At 35.5% G+C, this 22,789-nt stretch overlaps 1 protein-coding gene across 1 annotated transcript in view; it reads left to right on the top strand.

The window, feature by feature from the left end:
- The first annotated feature begins 372 nt into the window (after positions 1-372).
- LOC148306326 (putative chitinase 10) overlaps positions 373-22,789 on the top strand; it is a 31,495-nt gene continuing 9,078 nt past the window's right edge. The window contains exons 1-15 of the mRNA XM_088265207.1: positions 373-443; positions 2,587-2,650; positions 4,460-4,645; positions 6,172-6,323; positions 7,836-8,062; positions 8,819-8,936; positions 9,661-9,846; positions 10,862-11,042; positions 13,000-13,105; positions 14,802-14,848; positions 15,007-15,180; positions 17,329-17,480; positions 17,658-17,884; positions 19,255-19,375; positions 21,066-21,251. Of these exons, the coding sequence (XP_088121333.1) occupies positions 435-443; positions 2,587-2,650; positions 4,460-4,645; positions 6,172-6,323; positions 7,836-8,062; positions 8,819-8,936; positions 9,661-9,846; positions 10,862-11,042; positions 13,000-13,105; positions 14,802-14,848; positions 15,007-15,180; positions 17,329-17,480; positions 17,658-17,884; positions 19,255-19,375; positions 21,066-21,251 (2,136 nt within the window). The 5' untranslated portion in view covers positions 373-434. The remainder of the gene's footprint in view (positions 444-2,586; positions 2,651-4,459; positions 4,646-6,171; positions 6,324-7,835; positions 8,063-8,818; positions 8,937-9,660; positions 9,847-10,861; positions 11,043-12,999; positions 13,106-14,801; positions 14,849-15,006; positions 15,181-17,328; positions 17,481-17,657; positions 17,885-19,254; positions 19,376-21,065; positions 21,252-22,789) is intronic.

Raw genomic sequence — 22,789 nt, forward strand, 5'->3', positions numbered from 1 at the left:
TTTTTTAATAGTTTTATAACATAAATGTGGAATTGTTTAATTGGCTTTTTTTTTAAACGTAACTATTTTTTGTTAATGCAATGTAATGTTTATTATTGTTAATGTAACTATTGTTTATTATTTCATTTTTTATATGTAAGCTGTACAATTCCCGAAAAAATAAAATAAAAATAAATAAATAAAATAAATGTAATTCATGAGTGAAAATTCTAGGCAAAAACACTCGCTAATTGTGAAAATCAAGAATCTTAAAAATCTTTTATTCGTTCCATACTATGTTAAAGCCGATTTTTCTATTGAATGAAAACAGTAACCGTATATTTAAAACGTCGATCCTGTAGCTGAATCGGATACAGTGAACGGGTTTTCTTTCTTCGGGATAACTTCCCAAAAATTAAATACGGAATAAACGTCTGAGCTAGCGGTCGACGAGAATGTTGCAGGTGAGAGATTTTTCCGATATTTGATATAACGTCGTTAATAATGTTATTATTATAGACAAATAACTTTAGGATTTGTAACAAATCACTTTAAATGTATTTGAAGATACAAACGTTCTTTTGAATCGTTCAGGGGTGTTACTGAATACATTTTTTTATATTTTTTTTGTAGTTGATTATCAAAATAGTTTCAAAAGATTAAATTATTTATCATACCCAAATAAAAAGCCCCCATCCGTAATGAAGTGAATAGTGCGTTTGGTTTCGGTGATGAGGCCACAGGTTCGTTTCCAAAGCAGTCCAAATAAATATCTATGAAAACAATTATAAATTTTATTTAATACCTGACGGATCTTCTTGTCTCCGCGTGTTTAACAATCAAGACAACACTGCCTTAATGCGATGCAGTGCTCTATGCATCATTGGGTGCAGATGTGCGTTAGAAGATGAAGAAGTGAAACAAACTATTATATATAAAGTATATATGTAGGTATTTGGAGGATATGGTTATTTTATCTCTTGGGTTATTGACAAAAAAAATCAATTCAAACCCTTATCCGCACCCCAATGGTGCATAGGGCACTGCATTATATAAACACAGTGTTATCTTGATCGTTAACGCGAAGGAAAGGTGATCAGCCCTCCGCTTCAGGTACCAGTCCAGGGTAATATTGAATAAATATTAGAGTGAAAAAATCACTTATACTTATTTGATTTATTTTGATAAAATTAAATAAAATAAATTAAAGGAGAATGAGTTATTTCCTATTTTAATCTCTCCGTAGCGGTACGCTCGACTCATTTTATCATTTGATATTTTAAAAGCTAATATTTTTTTGTGTTTCTCGAAACTTCTAAGAATCATCAATAAATTATTTATGCATCTATTATAAATTCCAGTTCTCGCGAACAATGGGCAAAAAAGCTTGTTTTATGCAATGTATTGGAGTTTAGAATTTTCTAATATGTAATAAACTGACGAAAAAGATGCACATTGCTTACAGGTGATTTACGTTCTCGTATGTTTGTAATGTCACACATATCGCTCACTCATATATAAAAAAATCGTCAATTTTCAGTTATGCATGTTTTCGGAATGCCCAAAAAAAGTACTATATTCCAGCAAAAGCGGCATATTTTTAACTTAATATTTACTCACTACAGGGCAGAAAGTGTAGTTTTTGCATTCTGAAGAAAAGGTATTGTTTAATTATTTTTTTAAATATACTAAATATTTTTCAAATGGAAAAAAACCTTCAGGTTTTACCTAAAAAGATCTGTTGCTCAGTAAAAAGTTCAATAAGTGGCTTGATATTTATTTTCAATACATTTCATTATATTCTTAAACTTTAAAAACGATCTCCTGAAAAATAAAGTTTTTTTAAATATGACGTTGTTGAAAGGAGTGAGCGACATGTGATTTACGTACTCGTATGTATGTATATCACACATATATGTACATAGGTATGTATTATACATATATCACAATAATTAATATAATAATAGGTACAGGTATTTGTATCCGTTATCATGAACATGTTAAACTGTTTTATAATTGAAATAAAACATATTTTTTAAAAACAAAATTAAAACACATAATTAAATATATTTTTATCTTATTGACTTGACCTTTTCTGACATAAAAATAAATTGATAATATATTCAATGCTTTATATACAAATATAATAAATAATATTATTACACAATAATAAAAAATTGGGAATATTTTTATTTTAGAATTGAACGTAATATGGACGTTTAATGGCAGAATGGTGAACGTTACACAAGTGTATAAAGTGATAACTTAAGCCAGCCAAATGTCAGGTGGTAAGCTTTAGGATGCGTCGACATCTTTCTTCTTTCGTATAAAAAGAATAGACACTTTATCGAGACATTTTTAAAAATCACCGATATTTATTTTAACCCCCTAGGAATTAAAATTTTCTACATTGAAAATCGATAGATGAACCTCGAAACCAAAAGAAACTTTACAATCTTAAAATTAATAACGCTATCCTCTTCAATAAAGAGGCTAAGCTTTTGTGCTTGGAGAGGTACTTATATTTATTATTTATTTTTTATGTTTGTGGGTGATACAATTTATGTTTTTTTTGTTTTTATTTATAATTTATTTTATGACTTCCAGAAATCAAAATCATGGATATTTGTCGTTGCCATTCAGGTTTTACTTGCTGTGGTCGTGCATTCAGGTATTTTTATTTATTTGCTATTCTTATGACATTTCGTAACCCCTGTAAATAACCAAACTTTCAAATTCTTCTTTACCTCTGACAAAATGTACATGATTAACGTTCATTTTGTGTATTATAGTAAGAGGAATTTTTGAGATGCTCCAAGGCCCGTAAAATTTTTAAACAATGCAAAAAAATGAAAATTCAAACAATTTTGTACAGTCGGGAAGAAAAATTTCGTAATTTTTCCCTGTTCTGCTTCTACGAGTATACTATATATCGACTATTCCAAATATTTAACATTTTCTCTCGTATCAATTTCTTAGCAAAACTAAGGAGAAATCTATTACACTCCGGTGTAAAATTTATTTTTTAAATTTGCTTCTATAGCTTTGGCATCTGTTAATTCAGTATTCCGCAAACTTTATCTATTCAAGGTACCAAATTAAGAAATTTCAGAGTATATCATGGTAACATATTTAACAAATTATGTTTAATGCGAAATGTGAGCCTACTTGACTGAGCACAGGCAATCAAAATTTGGAGCAATGGTGTTATTTTCACAAAACTAGACTTTTTCCGCGGCACACTAACTAATTACCACGGTATACCAGTGTGCCGTGGCACACACGTTGCGGAACAATGCGCTAATTCATTGCACAAATATTCTTTTATGTCCTCTAATCCAACCAAGCCGTGCAGTTTGATTTCTGGCCTCTATTTTTGAAATAAATTATGTGTAATATTCTTTCTTTTTTCTTTATGCGCCCTCTGACCTTCACTGCTGGATATAGGCCACATCCCTTCTTTCCATTTCATGCCAGTTTTTACCCCCCACAGCGACAACGTCGTCAGATCATCTCTTTTGGGGTCTTCCGACACCTTTTTTGTTCTCCCAAAGTCTCCATCGTTTAATTCTTGGGGTCCATCTTGTGGGGTCCTGTCTTGCAATATGTCCTGCCTATTACCATTTGAGTTTTGCCACGCGATCCATGATGTCCTCTACTTTGTTTTTTTTCCTGGTATTTTCATTTTTAATTTTATCCCTCAGGCTAAAACCAAGCATGGATCTTTCCATGGATCACTGTATGCACCTGAGCTTCTTTGTTTTTTTTTTTTATTTATTTAATATAGTTACATGTTTAAGTACAACATAATACATTTTCTAAACATTTATACATATGCCAAACTTATAGCTTTGATTCGCTGTGCCTCTCCAAAGAAGAGACTGGGCTCTTGTGCTTGGAGAGGGACTTGCACTCATGGTTTAATGTTTTATATAATTAACGGTATAATAGTCTTTTTTATTTATTTTTTCAAGATTTATATGTAATGGGCATTAATTTTTTCTTAAGAATTTTAATATTTTCTATTTTTTAAATTTCTTTAGGGAGTTTATTGAAATATGTAATTCCCAAATATTTGAAGTTTTGTTGAAATTGCTTAGTATTGCATTTTGGAGTTGAAAAATTATTTAAGAATCTCGAAGATAAACTTTTTTTAAATTCAAATATTTGTCACCCTTTAGTATTTTTAAAATTGCGGTATTTTTTTATAAATGGTTTCTATGTTTGGGACTTGAAATTTTGTAAATAATAATTTTGTTGCATATATATTTTTTTCAAAATAACTTTAATGATTGTTTTCTGTACTATTTTCACAGAGTTCAGTATGTTGTTGTATGAGCCTCCCCATCCAACAATGCCATACTGTAGTAGTGAGTGTACAATACCATAGTAAACTCTTTTTAGGTTGTCGATGTTCAGTATGTTTCGAATTATTATAAATATATATATGCATATGTTATATTATTGAATCTAATTTTAGATGAGACTTCCGACCCTTTGGTGCTGTGCTACCACACAAACTGGTCTGCGTACAGACCAGGCTCAGGGAAGTACCAGGTCCAGGATATTGACCCACAGCTGTGCACCCATATGATCTACGCGTACGGGAGCGTCACGAGAGAAAATAACATCATACCGTTTGATGCCTATCAAGATATTGACTTAAGTAAGTTGTATAATTATATAAAAAATCTTTTCTTCTTCTTTAACCCTCATCCGCACTCAATGGTACACAGGGCACTGCAGCGTAGCGCGCAATCTTGATCATTAATTGCATGAAGGCAAGGTTATCAGCCCTGCGCTTTTTGTACCAGTCCAGGGTGATATTAAATAAATATGAGAGTAAAAATCACCCATATTTATTTTGAACCCGGGACCTCCAGCACGGTAGCCAATCGCCATGACCACTACACTACGGAGGCGGACTATCTTAAAATATATATAATTGTTGTGAACAAATTAATATTTGAATTCTTCATCTGTTCGCACACAATGGTGCATAAAGCAATGCATTTTATCGACGCAGTGTTATCTCGATCGGTATTAATGCGAATAGTCATAAACTACAACATTTTGAAACAAAAAAACAAATAAAAATAATAATAAAATTAGAATTAACTATATGACTATTACTAAAACCTCTCTCTTATTGTCTATGTTCCCACTGAAAAAAATTAAAAGTAATAAAAAAAGAAAAATTCATCCTTAACGTCCCGAGGACACTTACAAATTTAGACTTCACATACGGTGTTTGAAAATGATGTGGAATGTATCTAAATACAGGTCACAATAGATTCAAAGAAATAGTGGTATCTACGAAGTAAAGTTTAAATGAAGACATTTAACAGTATGAAGGCTGTCTGGAGATCGGATTTATACTCGGTGAAGACCAAATGCCGCCTATACAATGCCTGCATTGCTCCTGTTCTCTTATAATAATAATAATAAAACCCTTATCCGCACCCCAATGGTGCATAGGGCACTGTGTCATATAAACGCAGTGTTATCTTGATCGTTTACACATGAAGGAAAGGTGATCAGCCCTCCGCTTCAGGTACCAGTCCATGGTAATATTGAATAAATATTACAGTGAAAAAATCACTTATATTTGTTTTACCACCCTTGGGAATCGAACCCGGGACCTCCAGAACGGTAGCCGAGCGTGCTGACCATTACACTACGGAGGCGGACATCTCTTTCGGTTCGGCGGTTCTCTTATACGGCTGTGAAACATGGCACCTTACAAGGGCCCAGAGCAACCGTGTACTAAGCTTTGAGAATAGGTGTCTGCGGAGAATTTTAGGCGTGCGGTGGTTTGACTTCGTGAGGAATGAAGAGATAAGGCGTAGGACGCAGCAAATCTTGGTCACGACTGTCGTCATTTAGCGATTTAGTTGGCTTGGCCATGTACTCCGCATGTCTCCCGAGAGCCTAAATCAAGCTTGCCTCTTTTATAAGGCATCATGTTCGCGCTACTGTTGACAATTCGTCGGCAGTTTTCGTCTGAACTTCGGGACGCGGATCTGACCTGGGAGGATGCAAAGGGGCTGGCAGCCGACAGAAAAGCCTGGAGACAGTTTGTGGACTCCATATGCTCCACCTAGGGAGCGGATATGGTTTAATTTGGTTTTGAAGTTTAAATTATTATTAATTTATTTTTCCATTATATCTGTATATATTTTTTATTTGTAGATGGATATATCGCCTTCACTAACATAAAAAATGTAAATCCCAAACTTAAAACATTACTCTCGATTGGGGGCACAAATCAAGGATCGGCCGTATTCTCATACATCGCTTCTGATGAAGAAAGAAGAAAGCAGTTCACTCAAAATGCGATAAAGGTATATATGAAAATGAAGTCTTACATAATGATAAAACCGGTTTTATTATCCTGTCTTCTTTAAAAAATGTCACAATATTATTTGTGCCAACACGTAATAGATTTTTGTCACGATGTTGGTTTATTGGCTAATAAATTAATATGAAAATCACAAGACTATCGGTAGCATTCTTATTGAAGTATGTAGAGAAATAAGGGATATATGAAGGTTTAAACTTAAGATATTTTTATATAACGAAAAACGTGCGTTCGCATACGTCATCAAATTTCCGTCATCAAACGTTTTATGACGTCATATGGTTTATTGTCTATAGTTTATTGAGCTGTAATAGTAGTAGTGTGGATTGTTTGTTTACCACTACACTACCATTTATGTTATACAAATATGAGGGGAGGTGGGGGGTGGGAGGGTAGATCATAGACACAAATAGTGCCACCGAATAATTTAGCAATGATACCAATATTAAAATAACTATATCGTTTTTGTGACATCATTCATTGCCAACTTACGAAAATAACGTTTCTAACGCGAATTTTCCAAAAGAAAATGATGAATGAAAATTTTAATTATATCGGCTGTTATAAACACAAAACGATCTACATCTAACGGTCTAATACAATCCTTTATTGGTTGAGTATGTTAAATTAGATATTCCCCCCGTCTGACAAAGATCCATTGCGTTGTAAACATATATCGATACAGTGAAACTTCGATATGACGGACTAAGCGCCCTTGAGGTAGTATTTTACGAAAATGGCGCTATACAAATTATAAAAAATTAATAAGAAGACGAATGAATAAATAAAAGGGTCTCTGCTTAATAAAAGCTTTCTAAATCCAATCAAACATGGCTGTTGTGAACTCGATCATAGAACGTGATGAGATTGATCATATTTGTATGACTGCCAAAAATTTGAGTAGTGTGGTTGTCAATCATGGGTAGAATGGTGAATGTTGCACGTGTGTATGTGATAACTTAATAGGTCTATGATAGGTCCTGTGAATATCCAGACTTCCATATTATTCCATATTATTAGACAAAAATATCGAAATCCTTTGGTCCACAACCATGATACACGATTTACACACAACAAAAGTTTGATAGTCCCAAGAATTAACAGTAAATATGGGAGTCGAACACTGCAATATATCGTTCCGAACATTTTTAATTTGTTGCCGACAGATGTTAGAGGTCAAAATAAAATATGGAACAAAGGCAAAATAAAGGAATGGGTAAATGATCAAGAGTTAATTTTATGAAAATTGTAAAATGTTTATATTCTTAATTTTTTATCTTTTTTTTGTGTATATTATGTTAAAATCGTTAAAAACAATGACAAATTAATTAAAAACGAACTCCACCGACAAGACACACAAGGTGGCTTGGTGGGTCCCTGCAAAAAAGTTCTAAATATGTAAAAATTGTGATTTAAATAAATGTATACAAATAAAACAAAAAAACAAAAATTCTTCATCGATGTTGAGATGTCCAAATCCATTTTCATTGTTTAGTACTTGAGACTCTACAACTTCGATGGTCTGGATGTGAATTGGCGTACTCCGTCTTCTGGAGAAGGCAGTAGACCAGAGGATAAAGACAATTTTGTCAAGCTCTTGAAAGAGTTGAAAGCGGAGTTCAGCTCGGAGGCTGATGGGGAACACTCGCTTCTACTTTCCACTATCATACCAAGGGAAAAGGAACTCATCGACAATGGATTCGACCTTGCTGAACTGAGCAAGTAAGTAAATTGTTTGATAATGCTTTAGGCAAGGTTTGCATTTTTTTTGGGGTCAAGGGATCTTGCATTCCTTATGTCACTGCGACCAGTCAATCACTGACTAAATGCGAGATTTGCATTTAGTCAGTGACTGACTTCAAACACAAATCAAGTCAGTGTTGGCTCGCTACCGCTATCGTATATCGAAAGCTGTCCCAACTGCATTCCCCGATCTGATGCAGAATCATCTAGGCTTCCTGACAGACCCTCTCTTGCAAAGCAATTTTATTTGATGAACTAAGTTGCGAAAATTATAGAAAATGTGATACAAAATTGTATCCCGTGTGAATTTACATTTAATAGCTTTCAATGTCCCTGTCACTGCCTAGTAAAAATAAATGTAGGGTGTTTTTTTAGAGGTATAAAAATTCTAATTTCCCGCTATAAATTAATGTTGCATGTTGCGCCATCTCGTTGAAACCACAGCTCTGTCACATCAATATGTGACAGAGATGTGGTTTCAACAAGATGGCCCAACATGCAATATTAATTTATTGCGGCAAATTTGAATGTTTATACCTCTAAAAAAACATTCAACTGAGGTACGAAGAAGTCAGTAATTAAAGTTCTGTAGCGCTCTCCACTGACCGTAACATTCTGGCCGGCAGAAAACATTTCGCCATTTGTCTGAGAGTTCGCATTTCCAGTGCATTCAGACTGCATTCGATTGAATTCAATATAACGGTTGATTAATGTCACAATGTAATTTGATTACAGATATGTGGATTGGATTACCGTTCGGACATATGACTATTATTCTGAGAGTAAATCTATAGTCAATCACCTATCTCCTCTGTACGCTCTCGATATATCCCCAGAAGATGACCAAAATGCAGTGAGTGTTTATATTAGAATATCTTATTCTTCCTCTTCTGCTTGGTGTAGGCCTTGTGGTCTGTTTTTAAGAGGGATTAGCTTCCTGCGAGGTCGATTCCCAGCTGTTGATTAATCTCTTTAGTGGTCTACTATGGGTTGGCCGTGCAGTGCAATGTGGGGGAGTCTGGATGGTTCCATTCTCCTCACATGCGCATACCATTGTCTCATTCGTTGTCGTCCCCACTCAATGGAATGCCTCAATTGCTGAAATATTTCTGCAATTCCAGTTGAGCATTTATTTTATACATTTATATAAACTTTTACAACATTTTGAGTGTGTCCAAATACTTGTTCACAAAATCTGGATTATCTCCAATTACGGGAGTTATTTTCAAACTTTTTTTTTTAAATATAAGAGTTTCTGCTTAGTATAAAGCTTCTTTACATCTCACCAATATATGTCTCTAGTGAAGTTCTAGTGATTCAAGAACAAGGTTTCTAAATCGGTTCATATATATAGAACTTCCAAGAATTTGAGTAGTGTGGTTGTCAATAATGGGTAGAATTGGTAAATGTTACACATGTGTAAAGTGATCACTTAAACCAGCCTATGACGGTCGTCAGCCCCGCAAATGTCCAGACTTCCATATTTTACTTCATCTTTGATGAGATGTCAAAAAATAATACAATTTAAAAAAAATATATACTTATATAAACTTTTATTTAGCGGTGTGATTTTCCAGGATAATACCATCCAATACTGCATCAAGGCAGGGGCGGACCGGGGCAAGCTCGTGATGAGCATCCCCACGTACGGGCGCACGCTCACCCTGGCGGAGCCCGGTGCTGCGGCCCTGGGGGCGCGGGCAGCCGGCCCTGGCACCCCGGGGGCCTTCACCAGAGTCGGAGGCTTCCTGGCGTATAGCGAGGTGACTTAACAAGTCCTGTTTGCTGTTATATCGAAAGCTGTCTCACCGCATGCCCAGATCTGATACAGAAGCATGGCTTCCTGACAGATCTGCTCTTGCTAAGCATTTTTTTAAAACTTAGTTGCGAAATTTATTGAAAATGTGAAACAACATAAAATTGTATCCCGATTTTACTGTGAATTTACATTTAAAAGCTTTCAATATACCTGTCACTGCTAATCTTAATAAATACAAGTTTGTAAATCTGTCACCAAATTATAGATGCTTCTGTATCAGATTGGGGAATGCGGTTGGACAACTTTCAATTGAGAAATATGAGAGAATGCTGGAAAGATAAATAAATAAATGGCGGCGGTGAATAAGGAGTTTTAATGTGTACGAGGAAAACGATTTGCCGAGAAATGTTATGGTTTTTGAAAGAGATGAATGTAGATCTGGGTGTAAAATAGTCGTAAATGGGGAAAATTGGAACAGGTAGATGATTTTCCACATTTGAGAAGTATGTTTTCTAGGTATGGAACGATTGATAAAGAAATAGGAAAACATTTTTTAGTCTACATTTGACCTGATGATAGAATGATTATTCCGAAGCCGGCAGTCGTGATGTACAGTTTTTAAGTGGTATTACACAAATTGAACGATGGGAGAGTGTTATCACCGTACCATATAATTGACACACGATGCGTGCTTTGATTTATTTATGTTACGATCTTATTTCTTTATATTACGATATATTTCAAGAATAATGTGACACCAGTGTATTAAAGAGTACCAAAAAGGCATAATTAATCCCAATTGAACGTTTTTGTTTAGTGAAATAAATCGTTTCTTAACTAAATACATGATAAAAGTAATCATTTAAAAAACGGCGAAATACCGCCGCGCACGGGCGTCTCTTAGGAACAAAGTTAACGTTGTTAAAAGGTTAATAACGCACATAAAATACTAAATATTCCATCTTCTTCATATTCCTTCTTCATCTATGCTGAGATAAAAATTGTGGTATTTCCTTTAGATTTGCAAGACCATTTTTGGAAACGATTCCTCGTTGGTCCAACAAGAACTATGGACCGTGGTACAACCGAACCCTCAGGCTATGGGGCCGTACGCTACCAAGGGAGATCAATGGGTGGCGTATGACGACATCAGTATTGTGCAGAAGAAGGCCAAGTATGCTGTGGATCAGAAACTTGGAGGTGAGAACTGTAATATATAGATACAACTGATTTCAGAGCACCATTTACTCTGTTCAAACTCACCAGCAACTCACTTTCCTTGCATTTCGCTCACTCCTTTCAAGAACGTCATAAGTCAAAAAACTTGATTTTTCAGGAGAACGTTTTTAAAGTTTAAAAATATAATACAATGTATTACAAATAAATATCAAGCGACTTATTGAACTTTTTACTGTGCACCAGATCTTTTTATGTAAAACCTGAAGGTTTTTTCTCCATTTGAAAAATATTTAGTATATTTAAAAAAATAATTAAACAATATCTTTTCTTCAAAATGGAAAAACAACACTTTCTGCCCTGTAGCGGGTAAATATTAAGATAAAAATATGCAGCTTTTGCTGGGATATTGTACCTTTTCTGGGCATTCCGAAAACATGCACTACTGAAAATTTACGATTTTTGATTTATGACGTTCTTGAAAGGAGTGAGCGATTTGTTTTACTGTTCATTCTTCACTCACATGCCCAAACCATCTCAACACACCTTTATTAATTTTATTGACAAGAATATTCTAAGCTCTTAAAGAGACTTTAAGAGTGGATACCACAGCAAATATGATTTAAGAGTGGAGATCATAACGTGTTTTTATGAGTTTTTTTTTAAATTGGATGTTTTTACGTTTTTTGCCTTACGTCACCATTCAAGCACTAACATTGAGCACCGAGAAATTAATGGTTTTGAGACGAATGCATGATTTTAGCTCTTGAACGCCACTTGAGTTCTTTGGTTCAAAATAAAATATCTGATTATTTCAAGGCAAAATGAAAATGTTAATTTTTTAAAATTATTCATTCCGTTTACAACATTTTGAGTGTGTCCAAATACTTGTTCACAAAATCTGGATTATCTCCAATTACAGGAGTTATTTTCATATTATTTTTTGACATATCATCAAAGATGAAGACAATGTTACACGTGTGTAAAGCGATCACTTAAACCACCCTATGACGGTCGTCAGCCCCGTAAATGCCCAGACTTCCATATTCTTCTTCATCTTTGATGATATGTCAAATAATAATATTCATTCAGTACCTGAATAAATATGTAAAATAAAGAGCATTTTCATAAACCGAAGCCTGTTTTTTCTCTATTGTTTTTCTCAAAACACGTTCGTAATCCGAACGACTCCTTAACCCGAACTACCCACTGTACGATTTACGTTCGGATTAGCGAGCTGGCTCTATACTTATGGTATTTTACATAATGTATATGCCGTATGAACCTTAGGGGCTTGCACACTTCACCCTGAGGCTTGGTTAGGTTCTTCTTCTTCATGAGCCCTCTGTCCTTCACTGCTGGATATAGGCCTCTTCCCTTCTTTCCATTTCCTCCGGTCGGTTACTGCTTGCAGCCAGTTTCTACCCCCCACAGCGACTATGTCATCGGACCGTCCCGAAGATCCGATGATTTTATGATTGCTTCATTCGATGCGGCGACGGATCAATCTACGCCATGTCATTTGCAAAAATGGTAAAAGAAGAAGAAGATATCTTTCTTTTTTTTCTTTGTGAGCCCTCTGACCTCCACTGCTGGATATAGGCCTATTTCCCTTCATTCCATTTCATCCGGTTTCTACCCCCCACACCGGCTTTATCGTCGGACCATCTCTTTTGTGGTCTTCCGACACCTCTTTTTTTCTCCCAAGGTCTCCATCGTAAAATTTTTGGAGTCCATCTTGTCTTGCAATATGTCCTGCCTATTGCCATTTAAGTTTTGCTACTCGATCCATGATATCTTCTACTTTAGTTCTTTTCCTGGGTCTTAATTTTTTTTATTTTATCCATCAGGCTTAAACCAAGCATGGATCTTGCCATGGATCGGTGTATGCACTTGAGCTTCTCTCCATTTCTCTTTGTCATAGTGATTTGGTTAGGTAAGGTAAGAATAAATAAATCAATTGTCATTTATTTTGCTCCAGGAATCATGTTCTGGACTCTGGACATGGATGATTTCCAAGGATCCTGCCACGGAAGGAAGTATCCTTTGGTTAGCGCCGGAAAGGAGGCCCTCTTTCAACGAGATTTGTAAAGGGATTTCGTCAATAACTAACGCTAGCAGAAACAAGAGAAACTTCTACGCGACGAAGCGCTATTAACATCAAATTGCTCTTCGCCTTTTCAGCTTATATATGAAATATATACATTAAAATATAACTTTTTTTTAAAGTCACGTTAAATATTTTATTATAACTTAATCATAATGTTTACCGTAGAACGGGGCTACTTGAACTTTGATGTGTTACTTGAGCCCAGTACAAAAATAATATTTAGATCGTGGTATCGATCGAAGTATCGTGGCAATAAGTGTCACCTGTCAGGAAAACAATGAATCATGTCGATACGTTCATTATTGTAGACCAAATACAAATGATTTTTTTTTGTAGTGGGCTCAAGTAACACATCAAAGTTCAAGTAGCCCCGTTCTACGGTACCGGTTTCGAGGCTAACCGCTTCATTTTCAAGACTAATTTATAGGTAATATCAATATTATATACAATTATTATTAATACTTTTAATATTATTAACCAGTCTTGAAAAAGAAGCGGTTAGCTTCGAAACCGGTAGACATTATAATTAAGTTATAATAAAATATTTATAGTGATTTAAAAACAAAGTTTTATTTTAATTATAAAATGGAAAATCACAAAGTTATTGCTTCAAATATAAATGTAAACATATACATTTTTCTAACAAAATATATTTACTCACACATTAACGGAATTTTATTACATAATATTTTTAACCTATTTTTCTGAATTTAAACTAATAAAAATATCAACAATTTATTATTATTTATTCATCAGACATATCGCTCACTCCTTTCAACAACGTCATAAATCAAAAAACTTGATTTTTGAGGAGATCGTTTTTAAAGTTTAAGAATATAATAAAATGTATTGAAAATTGAGATTTTTATTGTGCAACAGATAAAACCTGAAGGTTTTTTCCTCACTTGAAAAATATTTAGTATATTTTAAAAACATAATTAAACAATACCTTTTCTTCAAAATGCAAAAAACACTTTCTGCCCTGTCATCATCTTCTAAAGGCAGCGCCTTGTAGTGTCAGCCACTTGTCTCTGTCAGTCGCCATCCTCTTGAGCTGCGAATAGGAGGAGACGTCCATGAGCCGCTTCAAATCCTGGAAGTATGAAGTTCTTGGGCGGCCTCTTGTTCGTTTTCCCAAGATTCTGCCCTGTAGCGGGTAAATATTAAGTTAAAAATATGCCGCTTTTGCTGGGATATAGTACATTTTCAGGGCATTCCGAAAACATGCACAACTGAAAAATGACGATTTTTGATAAATGACGTTGAAAGGAGTGAGCGATATGATTATACACCCTACGTACGATATAACAATATTAAACGTTTACGACATTTTGAGTGTGTCCAAATACTTGTTCACAAATCTGGATTATCCCCAATTCGGAGTCATTTTTTACATAATTTTTTGACATCTCAACATAGATGAAGAACTGTGTATCGAGTTAAATCAATATATCTAGAAGTTCCAAGAATTTGAACAGTGTGGTTGTCAATCACTTAAACCAGCCTATGACTGTCATCAGCCCTGTAGATACCCAGATTTCCATATTCTTCTTCATCTTTGATGAGATGTCAAAGTATAATATGAAAATAACTCCTGTAATTGGAGATAATCCTGATTTTGTGAAGAAAAGTATTTGAACACACAAAATGTTGTTGAAAATATTTATTTACAGACGTGCAAAGAGAGATAATTCAGTAAATCCATCTGAGAAGATAAAAGGTAAGAGTAGGTACTTTAAGAAAAAAATATATTACCAATACAGTGCCAGCTCGCTAATCGGAATTCTCCGGCCCACTGCACTATTTACGCTCAGATTAGCGAGCTGGCACAAAAAATTTAAACCATTTTAAATATCATATTTCTGTTTTAAATTTCAGCGCCCCTTGTGGTGTGTTACTACACGAACTGGTCAGTGTATAGACCAGGAGTTGGGAAATATCCTACCAAGAATATCGACCCTAATTTGTGTTCACACATGATTTATGCATTCGGAGGGATCACCAAAGAAGGAACTCTAAGACCATCTGACTCCCACCAGGATATCAACACGGGCAAGCAAATTTCAACTTCAAAATCATAACTACTGCTACTCGTCTGTCCAAACTTAAAACACAGTAAGGGACATTTTTTGTTGTACGTTTTTTTTGTGCATTTTTGGACCAAGTAGATTCTTCTTAGTCCAAAAATGCAAAAAAACGTACTACAAAAAAATGTCCCTTACTGTGTTTTGAGTTTGGACAGCCTTACTGCTATCACATTTCTCTGCAAGGGTGGCTTAAGATAGGATTAGGGTTTTAGGTAGAGAGGATGGAACGCCATATTCTTGACATACACAACTAGCCTTAATCACATCCATACATCTAGTCATACACGCCCTCTTACATAGACTTTTGACACCACCAGATTTAAGGTTTTGTATGATCTGGTTGTGCCTTTTATTTTTTGGCTTTGTTCATTCTGTTCTCCCGTTCACATTTCGCTCACTCCTTTCAACAACGTCATATATCAAAAAACGACAACTTTTAGTTGTGCATGTTTTCGAAATGCCCAGAAAATGTACCATATCCCAGCAAAAGTGGCATATTTTAAACTTAATATTTACCCGATACAGGGCAGAAAGTGTTGTTTTTGCATTTTGAAGAAAAGGTATTGTTTAATTATTTTTTTGAATATACTAAATATTCTTTAAATGGAGAAAAAACATTCAGGTTTTACCTAAAAAGATCTGTTGCACAGTAAAAAGTTCAATAAGTGGCTTGATATTTATTTTTAATACATTTTATTATATTCTTAAACTTTAAAAACGATCTCCTGAAAAATCAAGTATTTTGATATATGACGTTGTTGAAAGGAGTGAGCAATTTGCCACATATACTTTCTTTGTTGTTCTCCGTTATCCATTCGCTCCACATGTCCATACTACCTTAAATAACTTTTTTCAATCTTTTCAATTGTCCCTAGTTCAGACTAATATTCCTTTCTAATATTTTCATTTTTGATTCTGTCTTTCAACAATTTTCCACACATTCGTCTGAGGGAAAGCATTTCGATGGCGTTCACTCTGTTTTCATCCTTATTTTGCCAATTTCACATCCATACATTAGTGTCGGAGCCAGCACTCCGTTGTGACCGACTTTTTGCTTCCATGGACATATTTTTATTGGCTATCACTCTATTCAAAGCACCATTTATTATACTCTCCTCTCGATATCTTTATTCACTTTTCAATCACTTACAAAATCATAAAAAGAAGGCGCCGTGGCGTAGTTGGGTAGACGCTCGACTGCGAAACTGGCGTCGTGGGTTCGATTCCCACCTATTGCAAAATAAATTATTCAAGAAAGATTTATTTTCAATTGGTCTGGGTGTTTGAGATGTATTTTTCACATTTATTTTCCCTATCCTTACTATCCTACCTGCAGACAAGCCTCTTCAATTAGAGGCTTTGCGGGCTATTCCTTTAAACCTAGATAACTAAGCTATATTTGTAGATACAATGCCATTTGTGGATCGCACTATATTGACATATCGCTCACTCCTTTCAAGAACGTCATAAATAAAAAAACTTGATTTTTCAGGAGAACGTTTTTAATGTTTAAAAATATAAAACAATGTATTAAAAATAAATATCAAGCCACTTATTGAACTTTTTACTGTGCAACAGATCTTTTTAGGTAAAAGCTGAAGGTTTTTTCTCCATTTGAAAAACATTAAGTTTATTTTAAAAAAAATATTAAATAATACCTTTTCTTCAAAATGCAAAAACAACACTTACTGCCCTGTAGCGTGTAAATATTAAGTTAAAAGTATGCCGCTTTTGCTGGGATATATGTAGTACATTTTCTGGGCATTCTAAAATCATGCACGACTGAAAATTTACGATTTTTGATTTATGACGTTCTTGAAAGGAGTGAGCGATTCGTAATAGCTGTGCGGAATAGTGATTTATTGTTAAATGTCTCCTACATCAATTCCTAAGAAACCAAACTTAAGAGCCGGTTCCAAAAGTATTTATTGAAAATAAATCAAAAGTATTTATTTTCAATAAATACGTTTGATTAGGTTCCACGTTTTTGATTGCGTAGTCCGCCCGACAAATATTTAGTTATTAAGGGTTAAAAAAAAGTTTAATATACATTTAATTTTTCATACGAAAAAACATCAATATACCGTGTCTGATTTCATCTCTATTCTTGCAGATGGATACGCCACATTTGCAGCTTTGAAGGCTGCCAACCCAAAGCTTAAAACTATGTTGTCTATCGGAGGCATTACTGAAGGTTCTCAAACGTATTCATATATATCATCTGACAAAAATAGAAGAGCACAATTTATCAGCAACGCCATAAAGGTAAGGAAAGGAGACTTAATGTTGACACTTCTGAAAGGGAATATGAAAATATTTATGCTCTGTTTTTAATTCCCTAGTTTTCCTCCAGCAATGCTTGCAATTTCACAGTTCTTTCCTTATGTCATCAATCGAACATCTGCAATTTTTTAAATGTATTTTTTTTAAATTATATTTTAGTTTTTGCGATTGCACAAGTTCGACGGATTGGACTTGAACTGGCATACTCCCGCTTTTGGCAAAAATAGTTCACCAGATGATAAAGCGAATTTCGTAGAGCTGGTACGAGAATTCAGGGAAGAATTCAACATGGAGAGCTCAGGAGAATCAAGGCTGCTTTTGTCCACCACTGTTCCGGTACAAGAGCAACTCATTGTCAATGGATACGACATTGTCGAGCTTAATAAGTATGTATTCTGAGACAATTTTAAAACGAACTATATTTGAGACTGATTCGGCAGCCACTTCGTCAGACCAAGAATGAACAATAATTATAACCACACTACTAAAAATTTTGTTACTCCTAGATATATATTATTTTTTTTATATCTCAACAAAGATGAAGAAGAATATGGATGTCTGGGCATTTACGGCGCTTACGACCGTCATAGGGCGATTGTCCACTACCCGGAATTTGACCGTCCGGCAGTCCGGTTTTGAAAAATGAAAGCGACTACGACAGTTTAGCGTGATTGAATTTACGCGCAACGTGTTCACGCATCGATCAAGAGCACCGATCCGAAAAAATATGGACAAAAGAACGTGCCAATCCAAGCCAATCGTCGTTTTAAAACGCTAACTGACGTGCCGGACGGTAACATTCCGTGTAATTCCGTGTAGTGGACAAACAAACGCTCATAGGCTGGTTGAACCACCCTACCTTCGGGTTATTTTCAGGCATATTTTTTATAAACAAGCAAAAATCACAACGTTTGCTGTCACAAAATATTGTCAGGTTTGACATAACCTGACATAAATTTGTTAGTGTATCCGGTACACTCAATATTTTTGGAACAGATATCTTTTCTCGTGCGTGTAGGTCACACGGGTTAGCGCGGAATGGTGAAGAAAAACTGCGCGTATCACGTACGTTCGTATGTGTAGGGCGGTTAACTAATCACTTTACACACGTATAACATTCACCAATTCTACCCATGATTGACAACCACACTACTCAAATTCTTGGAAGCTGTATATACGAGAATATGATCCGATTTCATTTAGATCCTAGACATTTCATTAATCTCATGATTTAGTACTCATACAAAAGGTATGAGTTCACAACAGCCATCTATGTTGGATTGAGAAAGCTTTTATTAAGCAGAGACCCTTTTATTTGGATATATGCAAGATCCGAACCCCGTATTATTTTTACATACTGGGAAACGCCTGTAAACATGATATAAAATTTTTTATGCAGTTTATAATTTGAACTTTTATATTTATTCACAGCAAAGTGTGTCCAAATGCTTGGCCATAAATATGGGTTTTCTCAACTTATGTTTGCATTTTTTTGACATCTAAACATGGATGATGGAAAATATGGAAGTCTAGGTATTTACAGGGCTCATGATCTGTCATAAGCTGGTTAAATGATTACTTTACACGCGTGCAACATTCACCATTCTACTTATGATTATGATATATTTAGCAGTTTAAAATTTTTGTGTAGTATGTTTGTCAATCGTCTAACCACTTCACTCCAATCACTTAACCAGCCTGTTATATTCTTCTTCATCTATGTTGAGATGTCAAAATGTACTTAATATTTTTTTAGGCACTTTGATTGGATGACTCTTCGGTCGTACGACTTTTATTCTGTTATTGACGATACGGAAGTGAACCATCATTCTACTCTTTATGGTTGGAACGCTTCTCCAGGTGACGTCCACAATTTTGTAAGTAATATATTCATAGCAAGAACACTTCAACAAAGCATCCGCTTCATTTTCAATTTAACCCTTTCCGGTCCTATGTCGAATGTCATTCGACATCGACTTTATTCCGGTGAGTCCTATGTCGAATGTTATTCGACATCGACTTTATTCTGGTGAGTCCTATTTCGAATGTCATTCGACATCGACTTTATTCCGGTGAGTCCTATGTCGAATGTCATTCGACATCGACTTTATTCCGGTGAGTCCTATGTCGAATGTCATTCGACATCGACTTTATTCCGGTGAGTCCTATGTCGAATGTCATTCGACATCGACTTTATTCCGGTGAGTCCTATGTCGAATGAATGTCATTCGACATCGACTTTATTCCGGTGAGTACTATGTCGAATGCCATTCGACATTTTTTTTCTTTATCAGTTTAGTGTCAAAATACGAGCAAACATATTGTTTTCTCACTCGTATTTAGTGTGCGGTATACTGGGACGTGGATTCAATGATTTTTATAAACACTAGAATGTGTAACTTTCTACCTGAGAATGATAGAGAAGGTTTGTTTTGGGGGCTGGCTCGGTACCCGTCACTCGGATGTCCGGCTACCGGCATCAGTTACACTCGACCCGTGCGCATCTGAGCAGCAGTGATGACGATTCCATCCACAAAATAGCCCACGTGTATGGAAAAATGTTGCGCTCAACGAAAAATTCCTGGAGGTGGGAAAGAAACCCGATACATTTGCGTCACTTGCGAGAGAAAGCCCGGCCTTTGCATCGGTGACTGTTTTCACCGATATCATACATTAGATGTAATAATAAGAGACAAGATTGTATAAATTCTTGTATTTTAACACTAAACTGATGAAGGAAAAAAATGTCGAATGACATTCGACATAGGACTCACCGGAATAAAGTCGATGTCGAATGACATTCCACATAGGACTCACCGGAATAAAGTCAATGTCGAATGACATTCGACATAGGACCGGAAAGGGCTATTGTCTATTTTTCTTTAATTGCAAACTTGCAAGTTTTCTAGAGGTGGAAAGATTGATAAAGACATAGAAAGGAGAGTGAATGCCGGGAACAGAGTGAATGGTGCACTGAAATTAGTTATAGCAAATAAAAACCTATCAGCGGAAGCTAAACTGGTAGTACACAACGGAGTCCTGGTTCCAACTCTAATATATGGAAGTGAAACATGGAGTTGGCAAAAGTAGGATGAAAGTAGAGTGAATGTAGTCGAAATGCGATCTCTCAGAAGAATGTGCGACAAAACGATGTATGATAGATGTTTGAATAGTGAAATAAGGAAGGAATGCAAAGCTGAGATAAGCATTATCGATAAAATTAAGAAAAGCGTGTTGAGATGGTTTTGACACGTAGAACGAATGAGTGAGGAAAGAACGGTAAAACGAATTTATGAGGCGAATGTAATTGGAAATAGGAGCATAGGAAGACCGAGAAAAATATGGCACGGTCAGGTATGCCAAATGCTTGAAAGTGGTCAGGTTACGAGTCGTAATAATCGGCGGGTATGTATGAGAAAATGCATTAACGTGGAAGAGGCGAAGAATGTTTGCAAAGACAGAGTGGTGTGGCGTTCTATTCTCTAGGCCTACCCCCGCGGGGAAGCGGCGTGATGGTTAGTTAGTTAGTTAGTAAGCAAACTTTCATCAGTGATGTACGTTTTTCAGAATTACGCTGTTCAATACTACATCGCCGCTGGGGCTGACAGAGACAAACTTGTCTTGGGCATTCCATTCTACGGTCGCGCTTTCACACTATCGGATCCTGCAGCCACAGGAATAGGTTCTCCGGCAGATGGACCAGCAGATGCGGGTCCTTTCACGGGAGAAAGGGGGTTCCTGGCTTATTATGAGGTAAGGCGGATGGTGGTCTATAAAATTGTATCGAAATCCTTTAGTACACAACCATGATACACGATTTACACACAACGAAGGTTTGATAGTCCCGAGAATTAACAATAAATATGGGAGTCGAACACTGCAATATATCGTTCCGAACATTTTTTATTTGTTGTCGACGGATGTTAGAGGTCAAAATAAAATATGGAACAAAGGCAAAATGAAGGAATGGGCAAATGATCAAGAGTTAAATTTATGAAAATTGTAAAATGTTTATATTCTTAATTTTTTTATCTTTTTTATGTCTATATTCAGTTAAAATCGTTAAAAACAATAAAAAATGTATTAAAAAAGAACTCCACCGACCAAGACACACAAGGTGGCTTGGTGGGTCTCTGCAAAAAAAAAGTTCTAAATATGTTTATATATATGTAATTTAAATAAATGTATACAAAAAAATAAATAAATAAGGAAAGGGGCTACCTGACATATTATGAAATAAGGCAGATTATCCTTTTAGAGGGGAAAGGGGCTACCTAGTATATTATGAGGTAAGGCAGATTGTCTTGTATAGGGAAAGGGGCTACTACCCGGCATATTAAGAGGTAAGGCGGATTATCCTTTTAGAGGTGATAGAGGCTACCTAGCATAGTATGAGGCAAGGTGGATTGTCTTTTATAGGGAAAGGGGCTACCTGGCATATTATGAGATAAGGTGGATTGTTATTTTAGGGAAAGGGACTACCCGGTATATTATGAGGTAAGGCAGATTATCCTTTTAGAGGTGAAAGAGGCTACCTAGCATAGTGTGTGAGGTAAGGCAGATTTTCCTTTATAGGGAAAGGGGCTACCTGGCATACTATGAGATAAGGTGGATTGTTATTATAGGGAAAGGGACTACCCGGTATATTATGAGGTAAGGCAGATTATCCTTTTAGAGGTGAAAGAGGCTACCTAGCATAGTGTGAGGTAAGGCAGATTTTCCTTTATAGGGAAAGGGGCTACCTGGCATATTATGAGATAAGGTGGATTGTTATTATAGGGAAAGGGACTACCCGGTTTATTATGAGGTAAGGCAGATTATCCTTTTAGAGGTGAAAGAGGCTACCTAGCATAGTGTGAGGTAAGGCAGATTTTCCTTTATAGGGAAAGGGACTACCCGGTTTATTATGAGGTAAGGCAGATTATCCTTTTAGAGGTGAAAGAGGCTACCTAGCATAGTGTGAGGTAAGGCAGATTTTCCTTTATAGGGAAAGGGGCTACCGGGCATATTATGAGGTAAGGCGGATTGTTTTTTTATAGGGAAAGGGACTACCTGGCATATTATGAGGTAGGTGGATTGTTTTTTATAGGGTAAGGGGCTACAATATAGAAAAAAATGAGAGAAGAACTAAACTGGTTATCTATAAAAAAGACACTTAAATTTCATATGCTGATCTTTATACACAAATTTTTTAACGATAAATAACCAAAATATTTTAAGGATAAAATAGTACTAAACAAAAAGTGTCAGGAACTAGAAATAAGGATAAAAATAAGACTGCTATTGTTGAA

The sequence above is a fragment of the Brachycentrus maculatus genome, unplaced genomic scaffold (genome assembly GCF_059751285.1).
Source record: "Brachycentrus maculatus isolate JH-2025_06_01 unplaced genomic scaffold, ASM5975128v1 h1tg000244l, whole genome shotgun sequence".
Classification (NCBI taxonomy): Eukaryota; Metazoa; Arthropoda; class Insecta; order Trichoptera; family Brachycentridae; genus Brachycentrus; species Brachycentrus maculatus.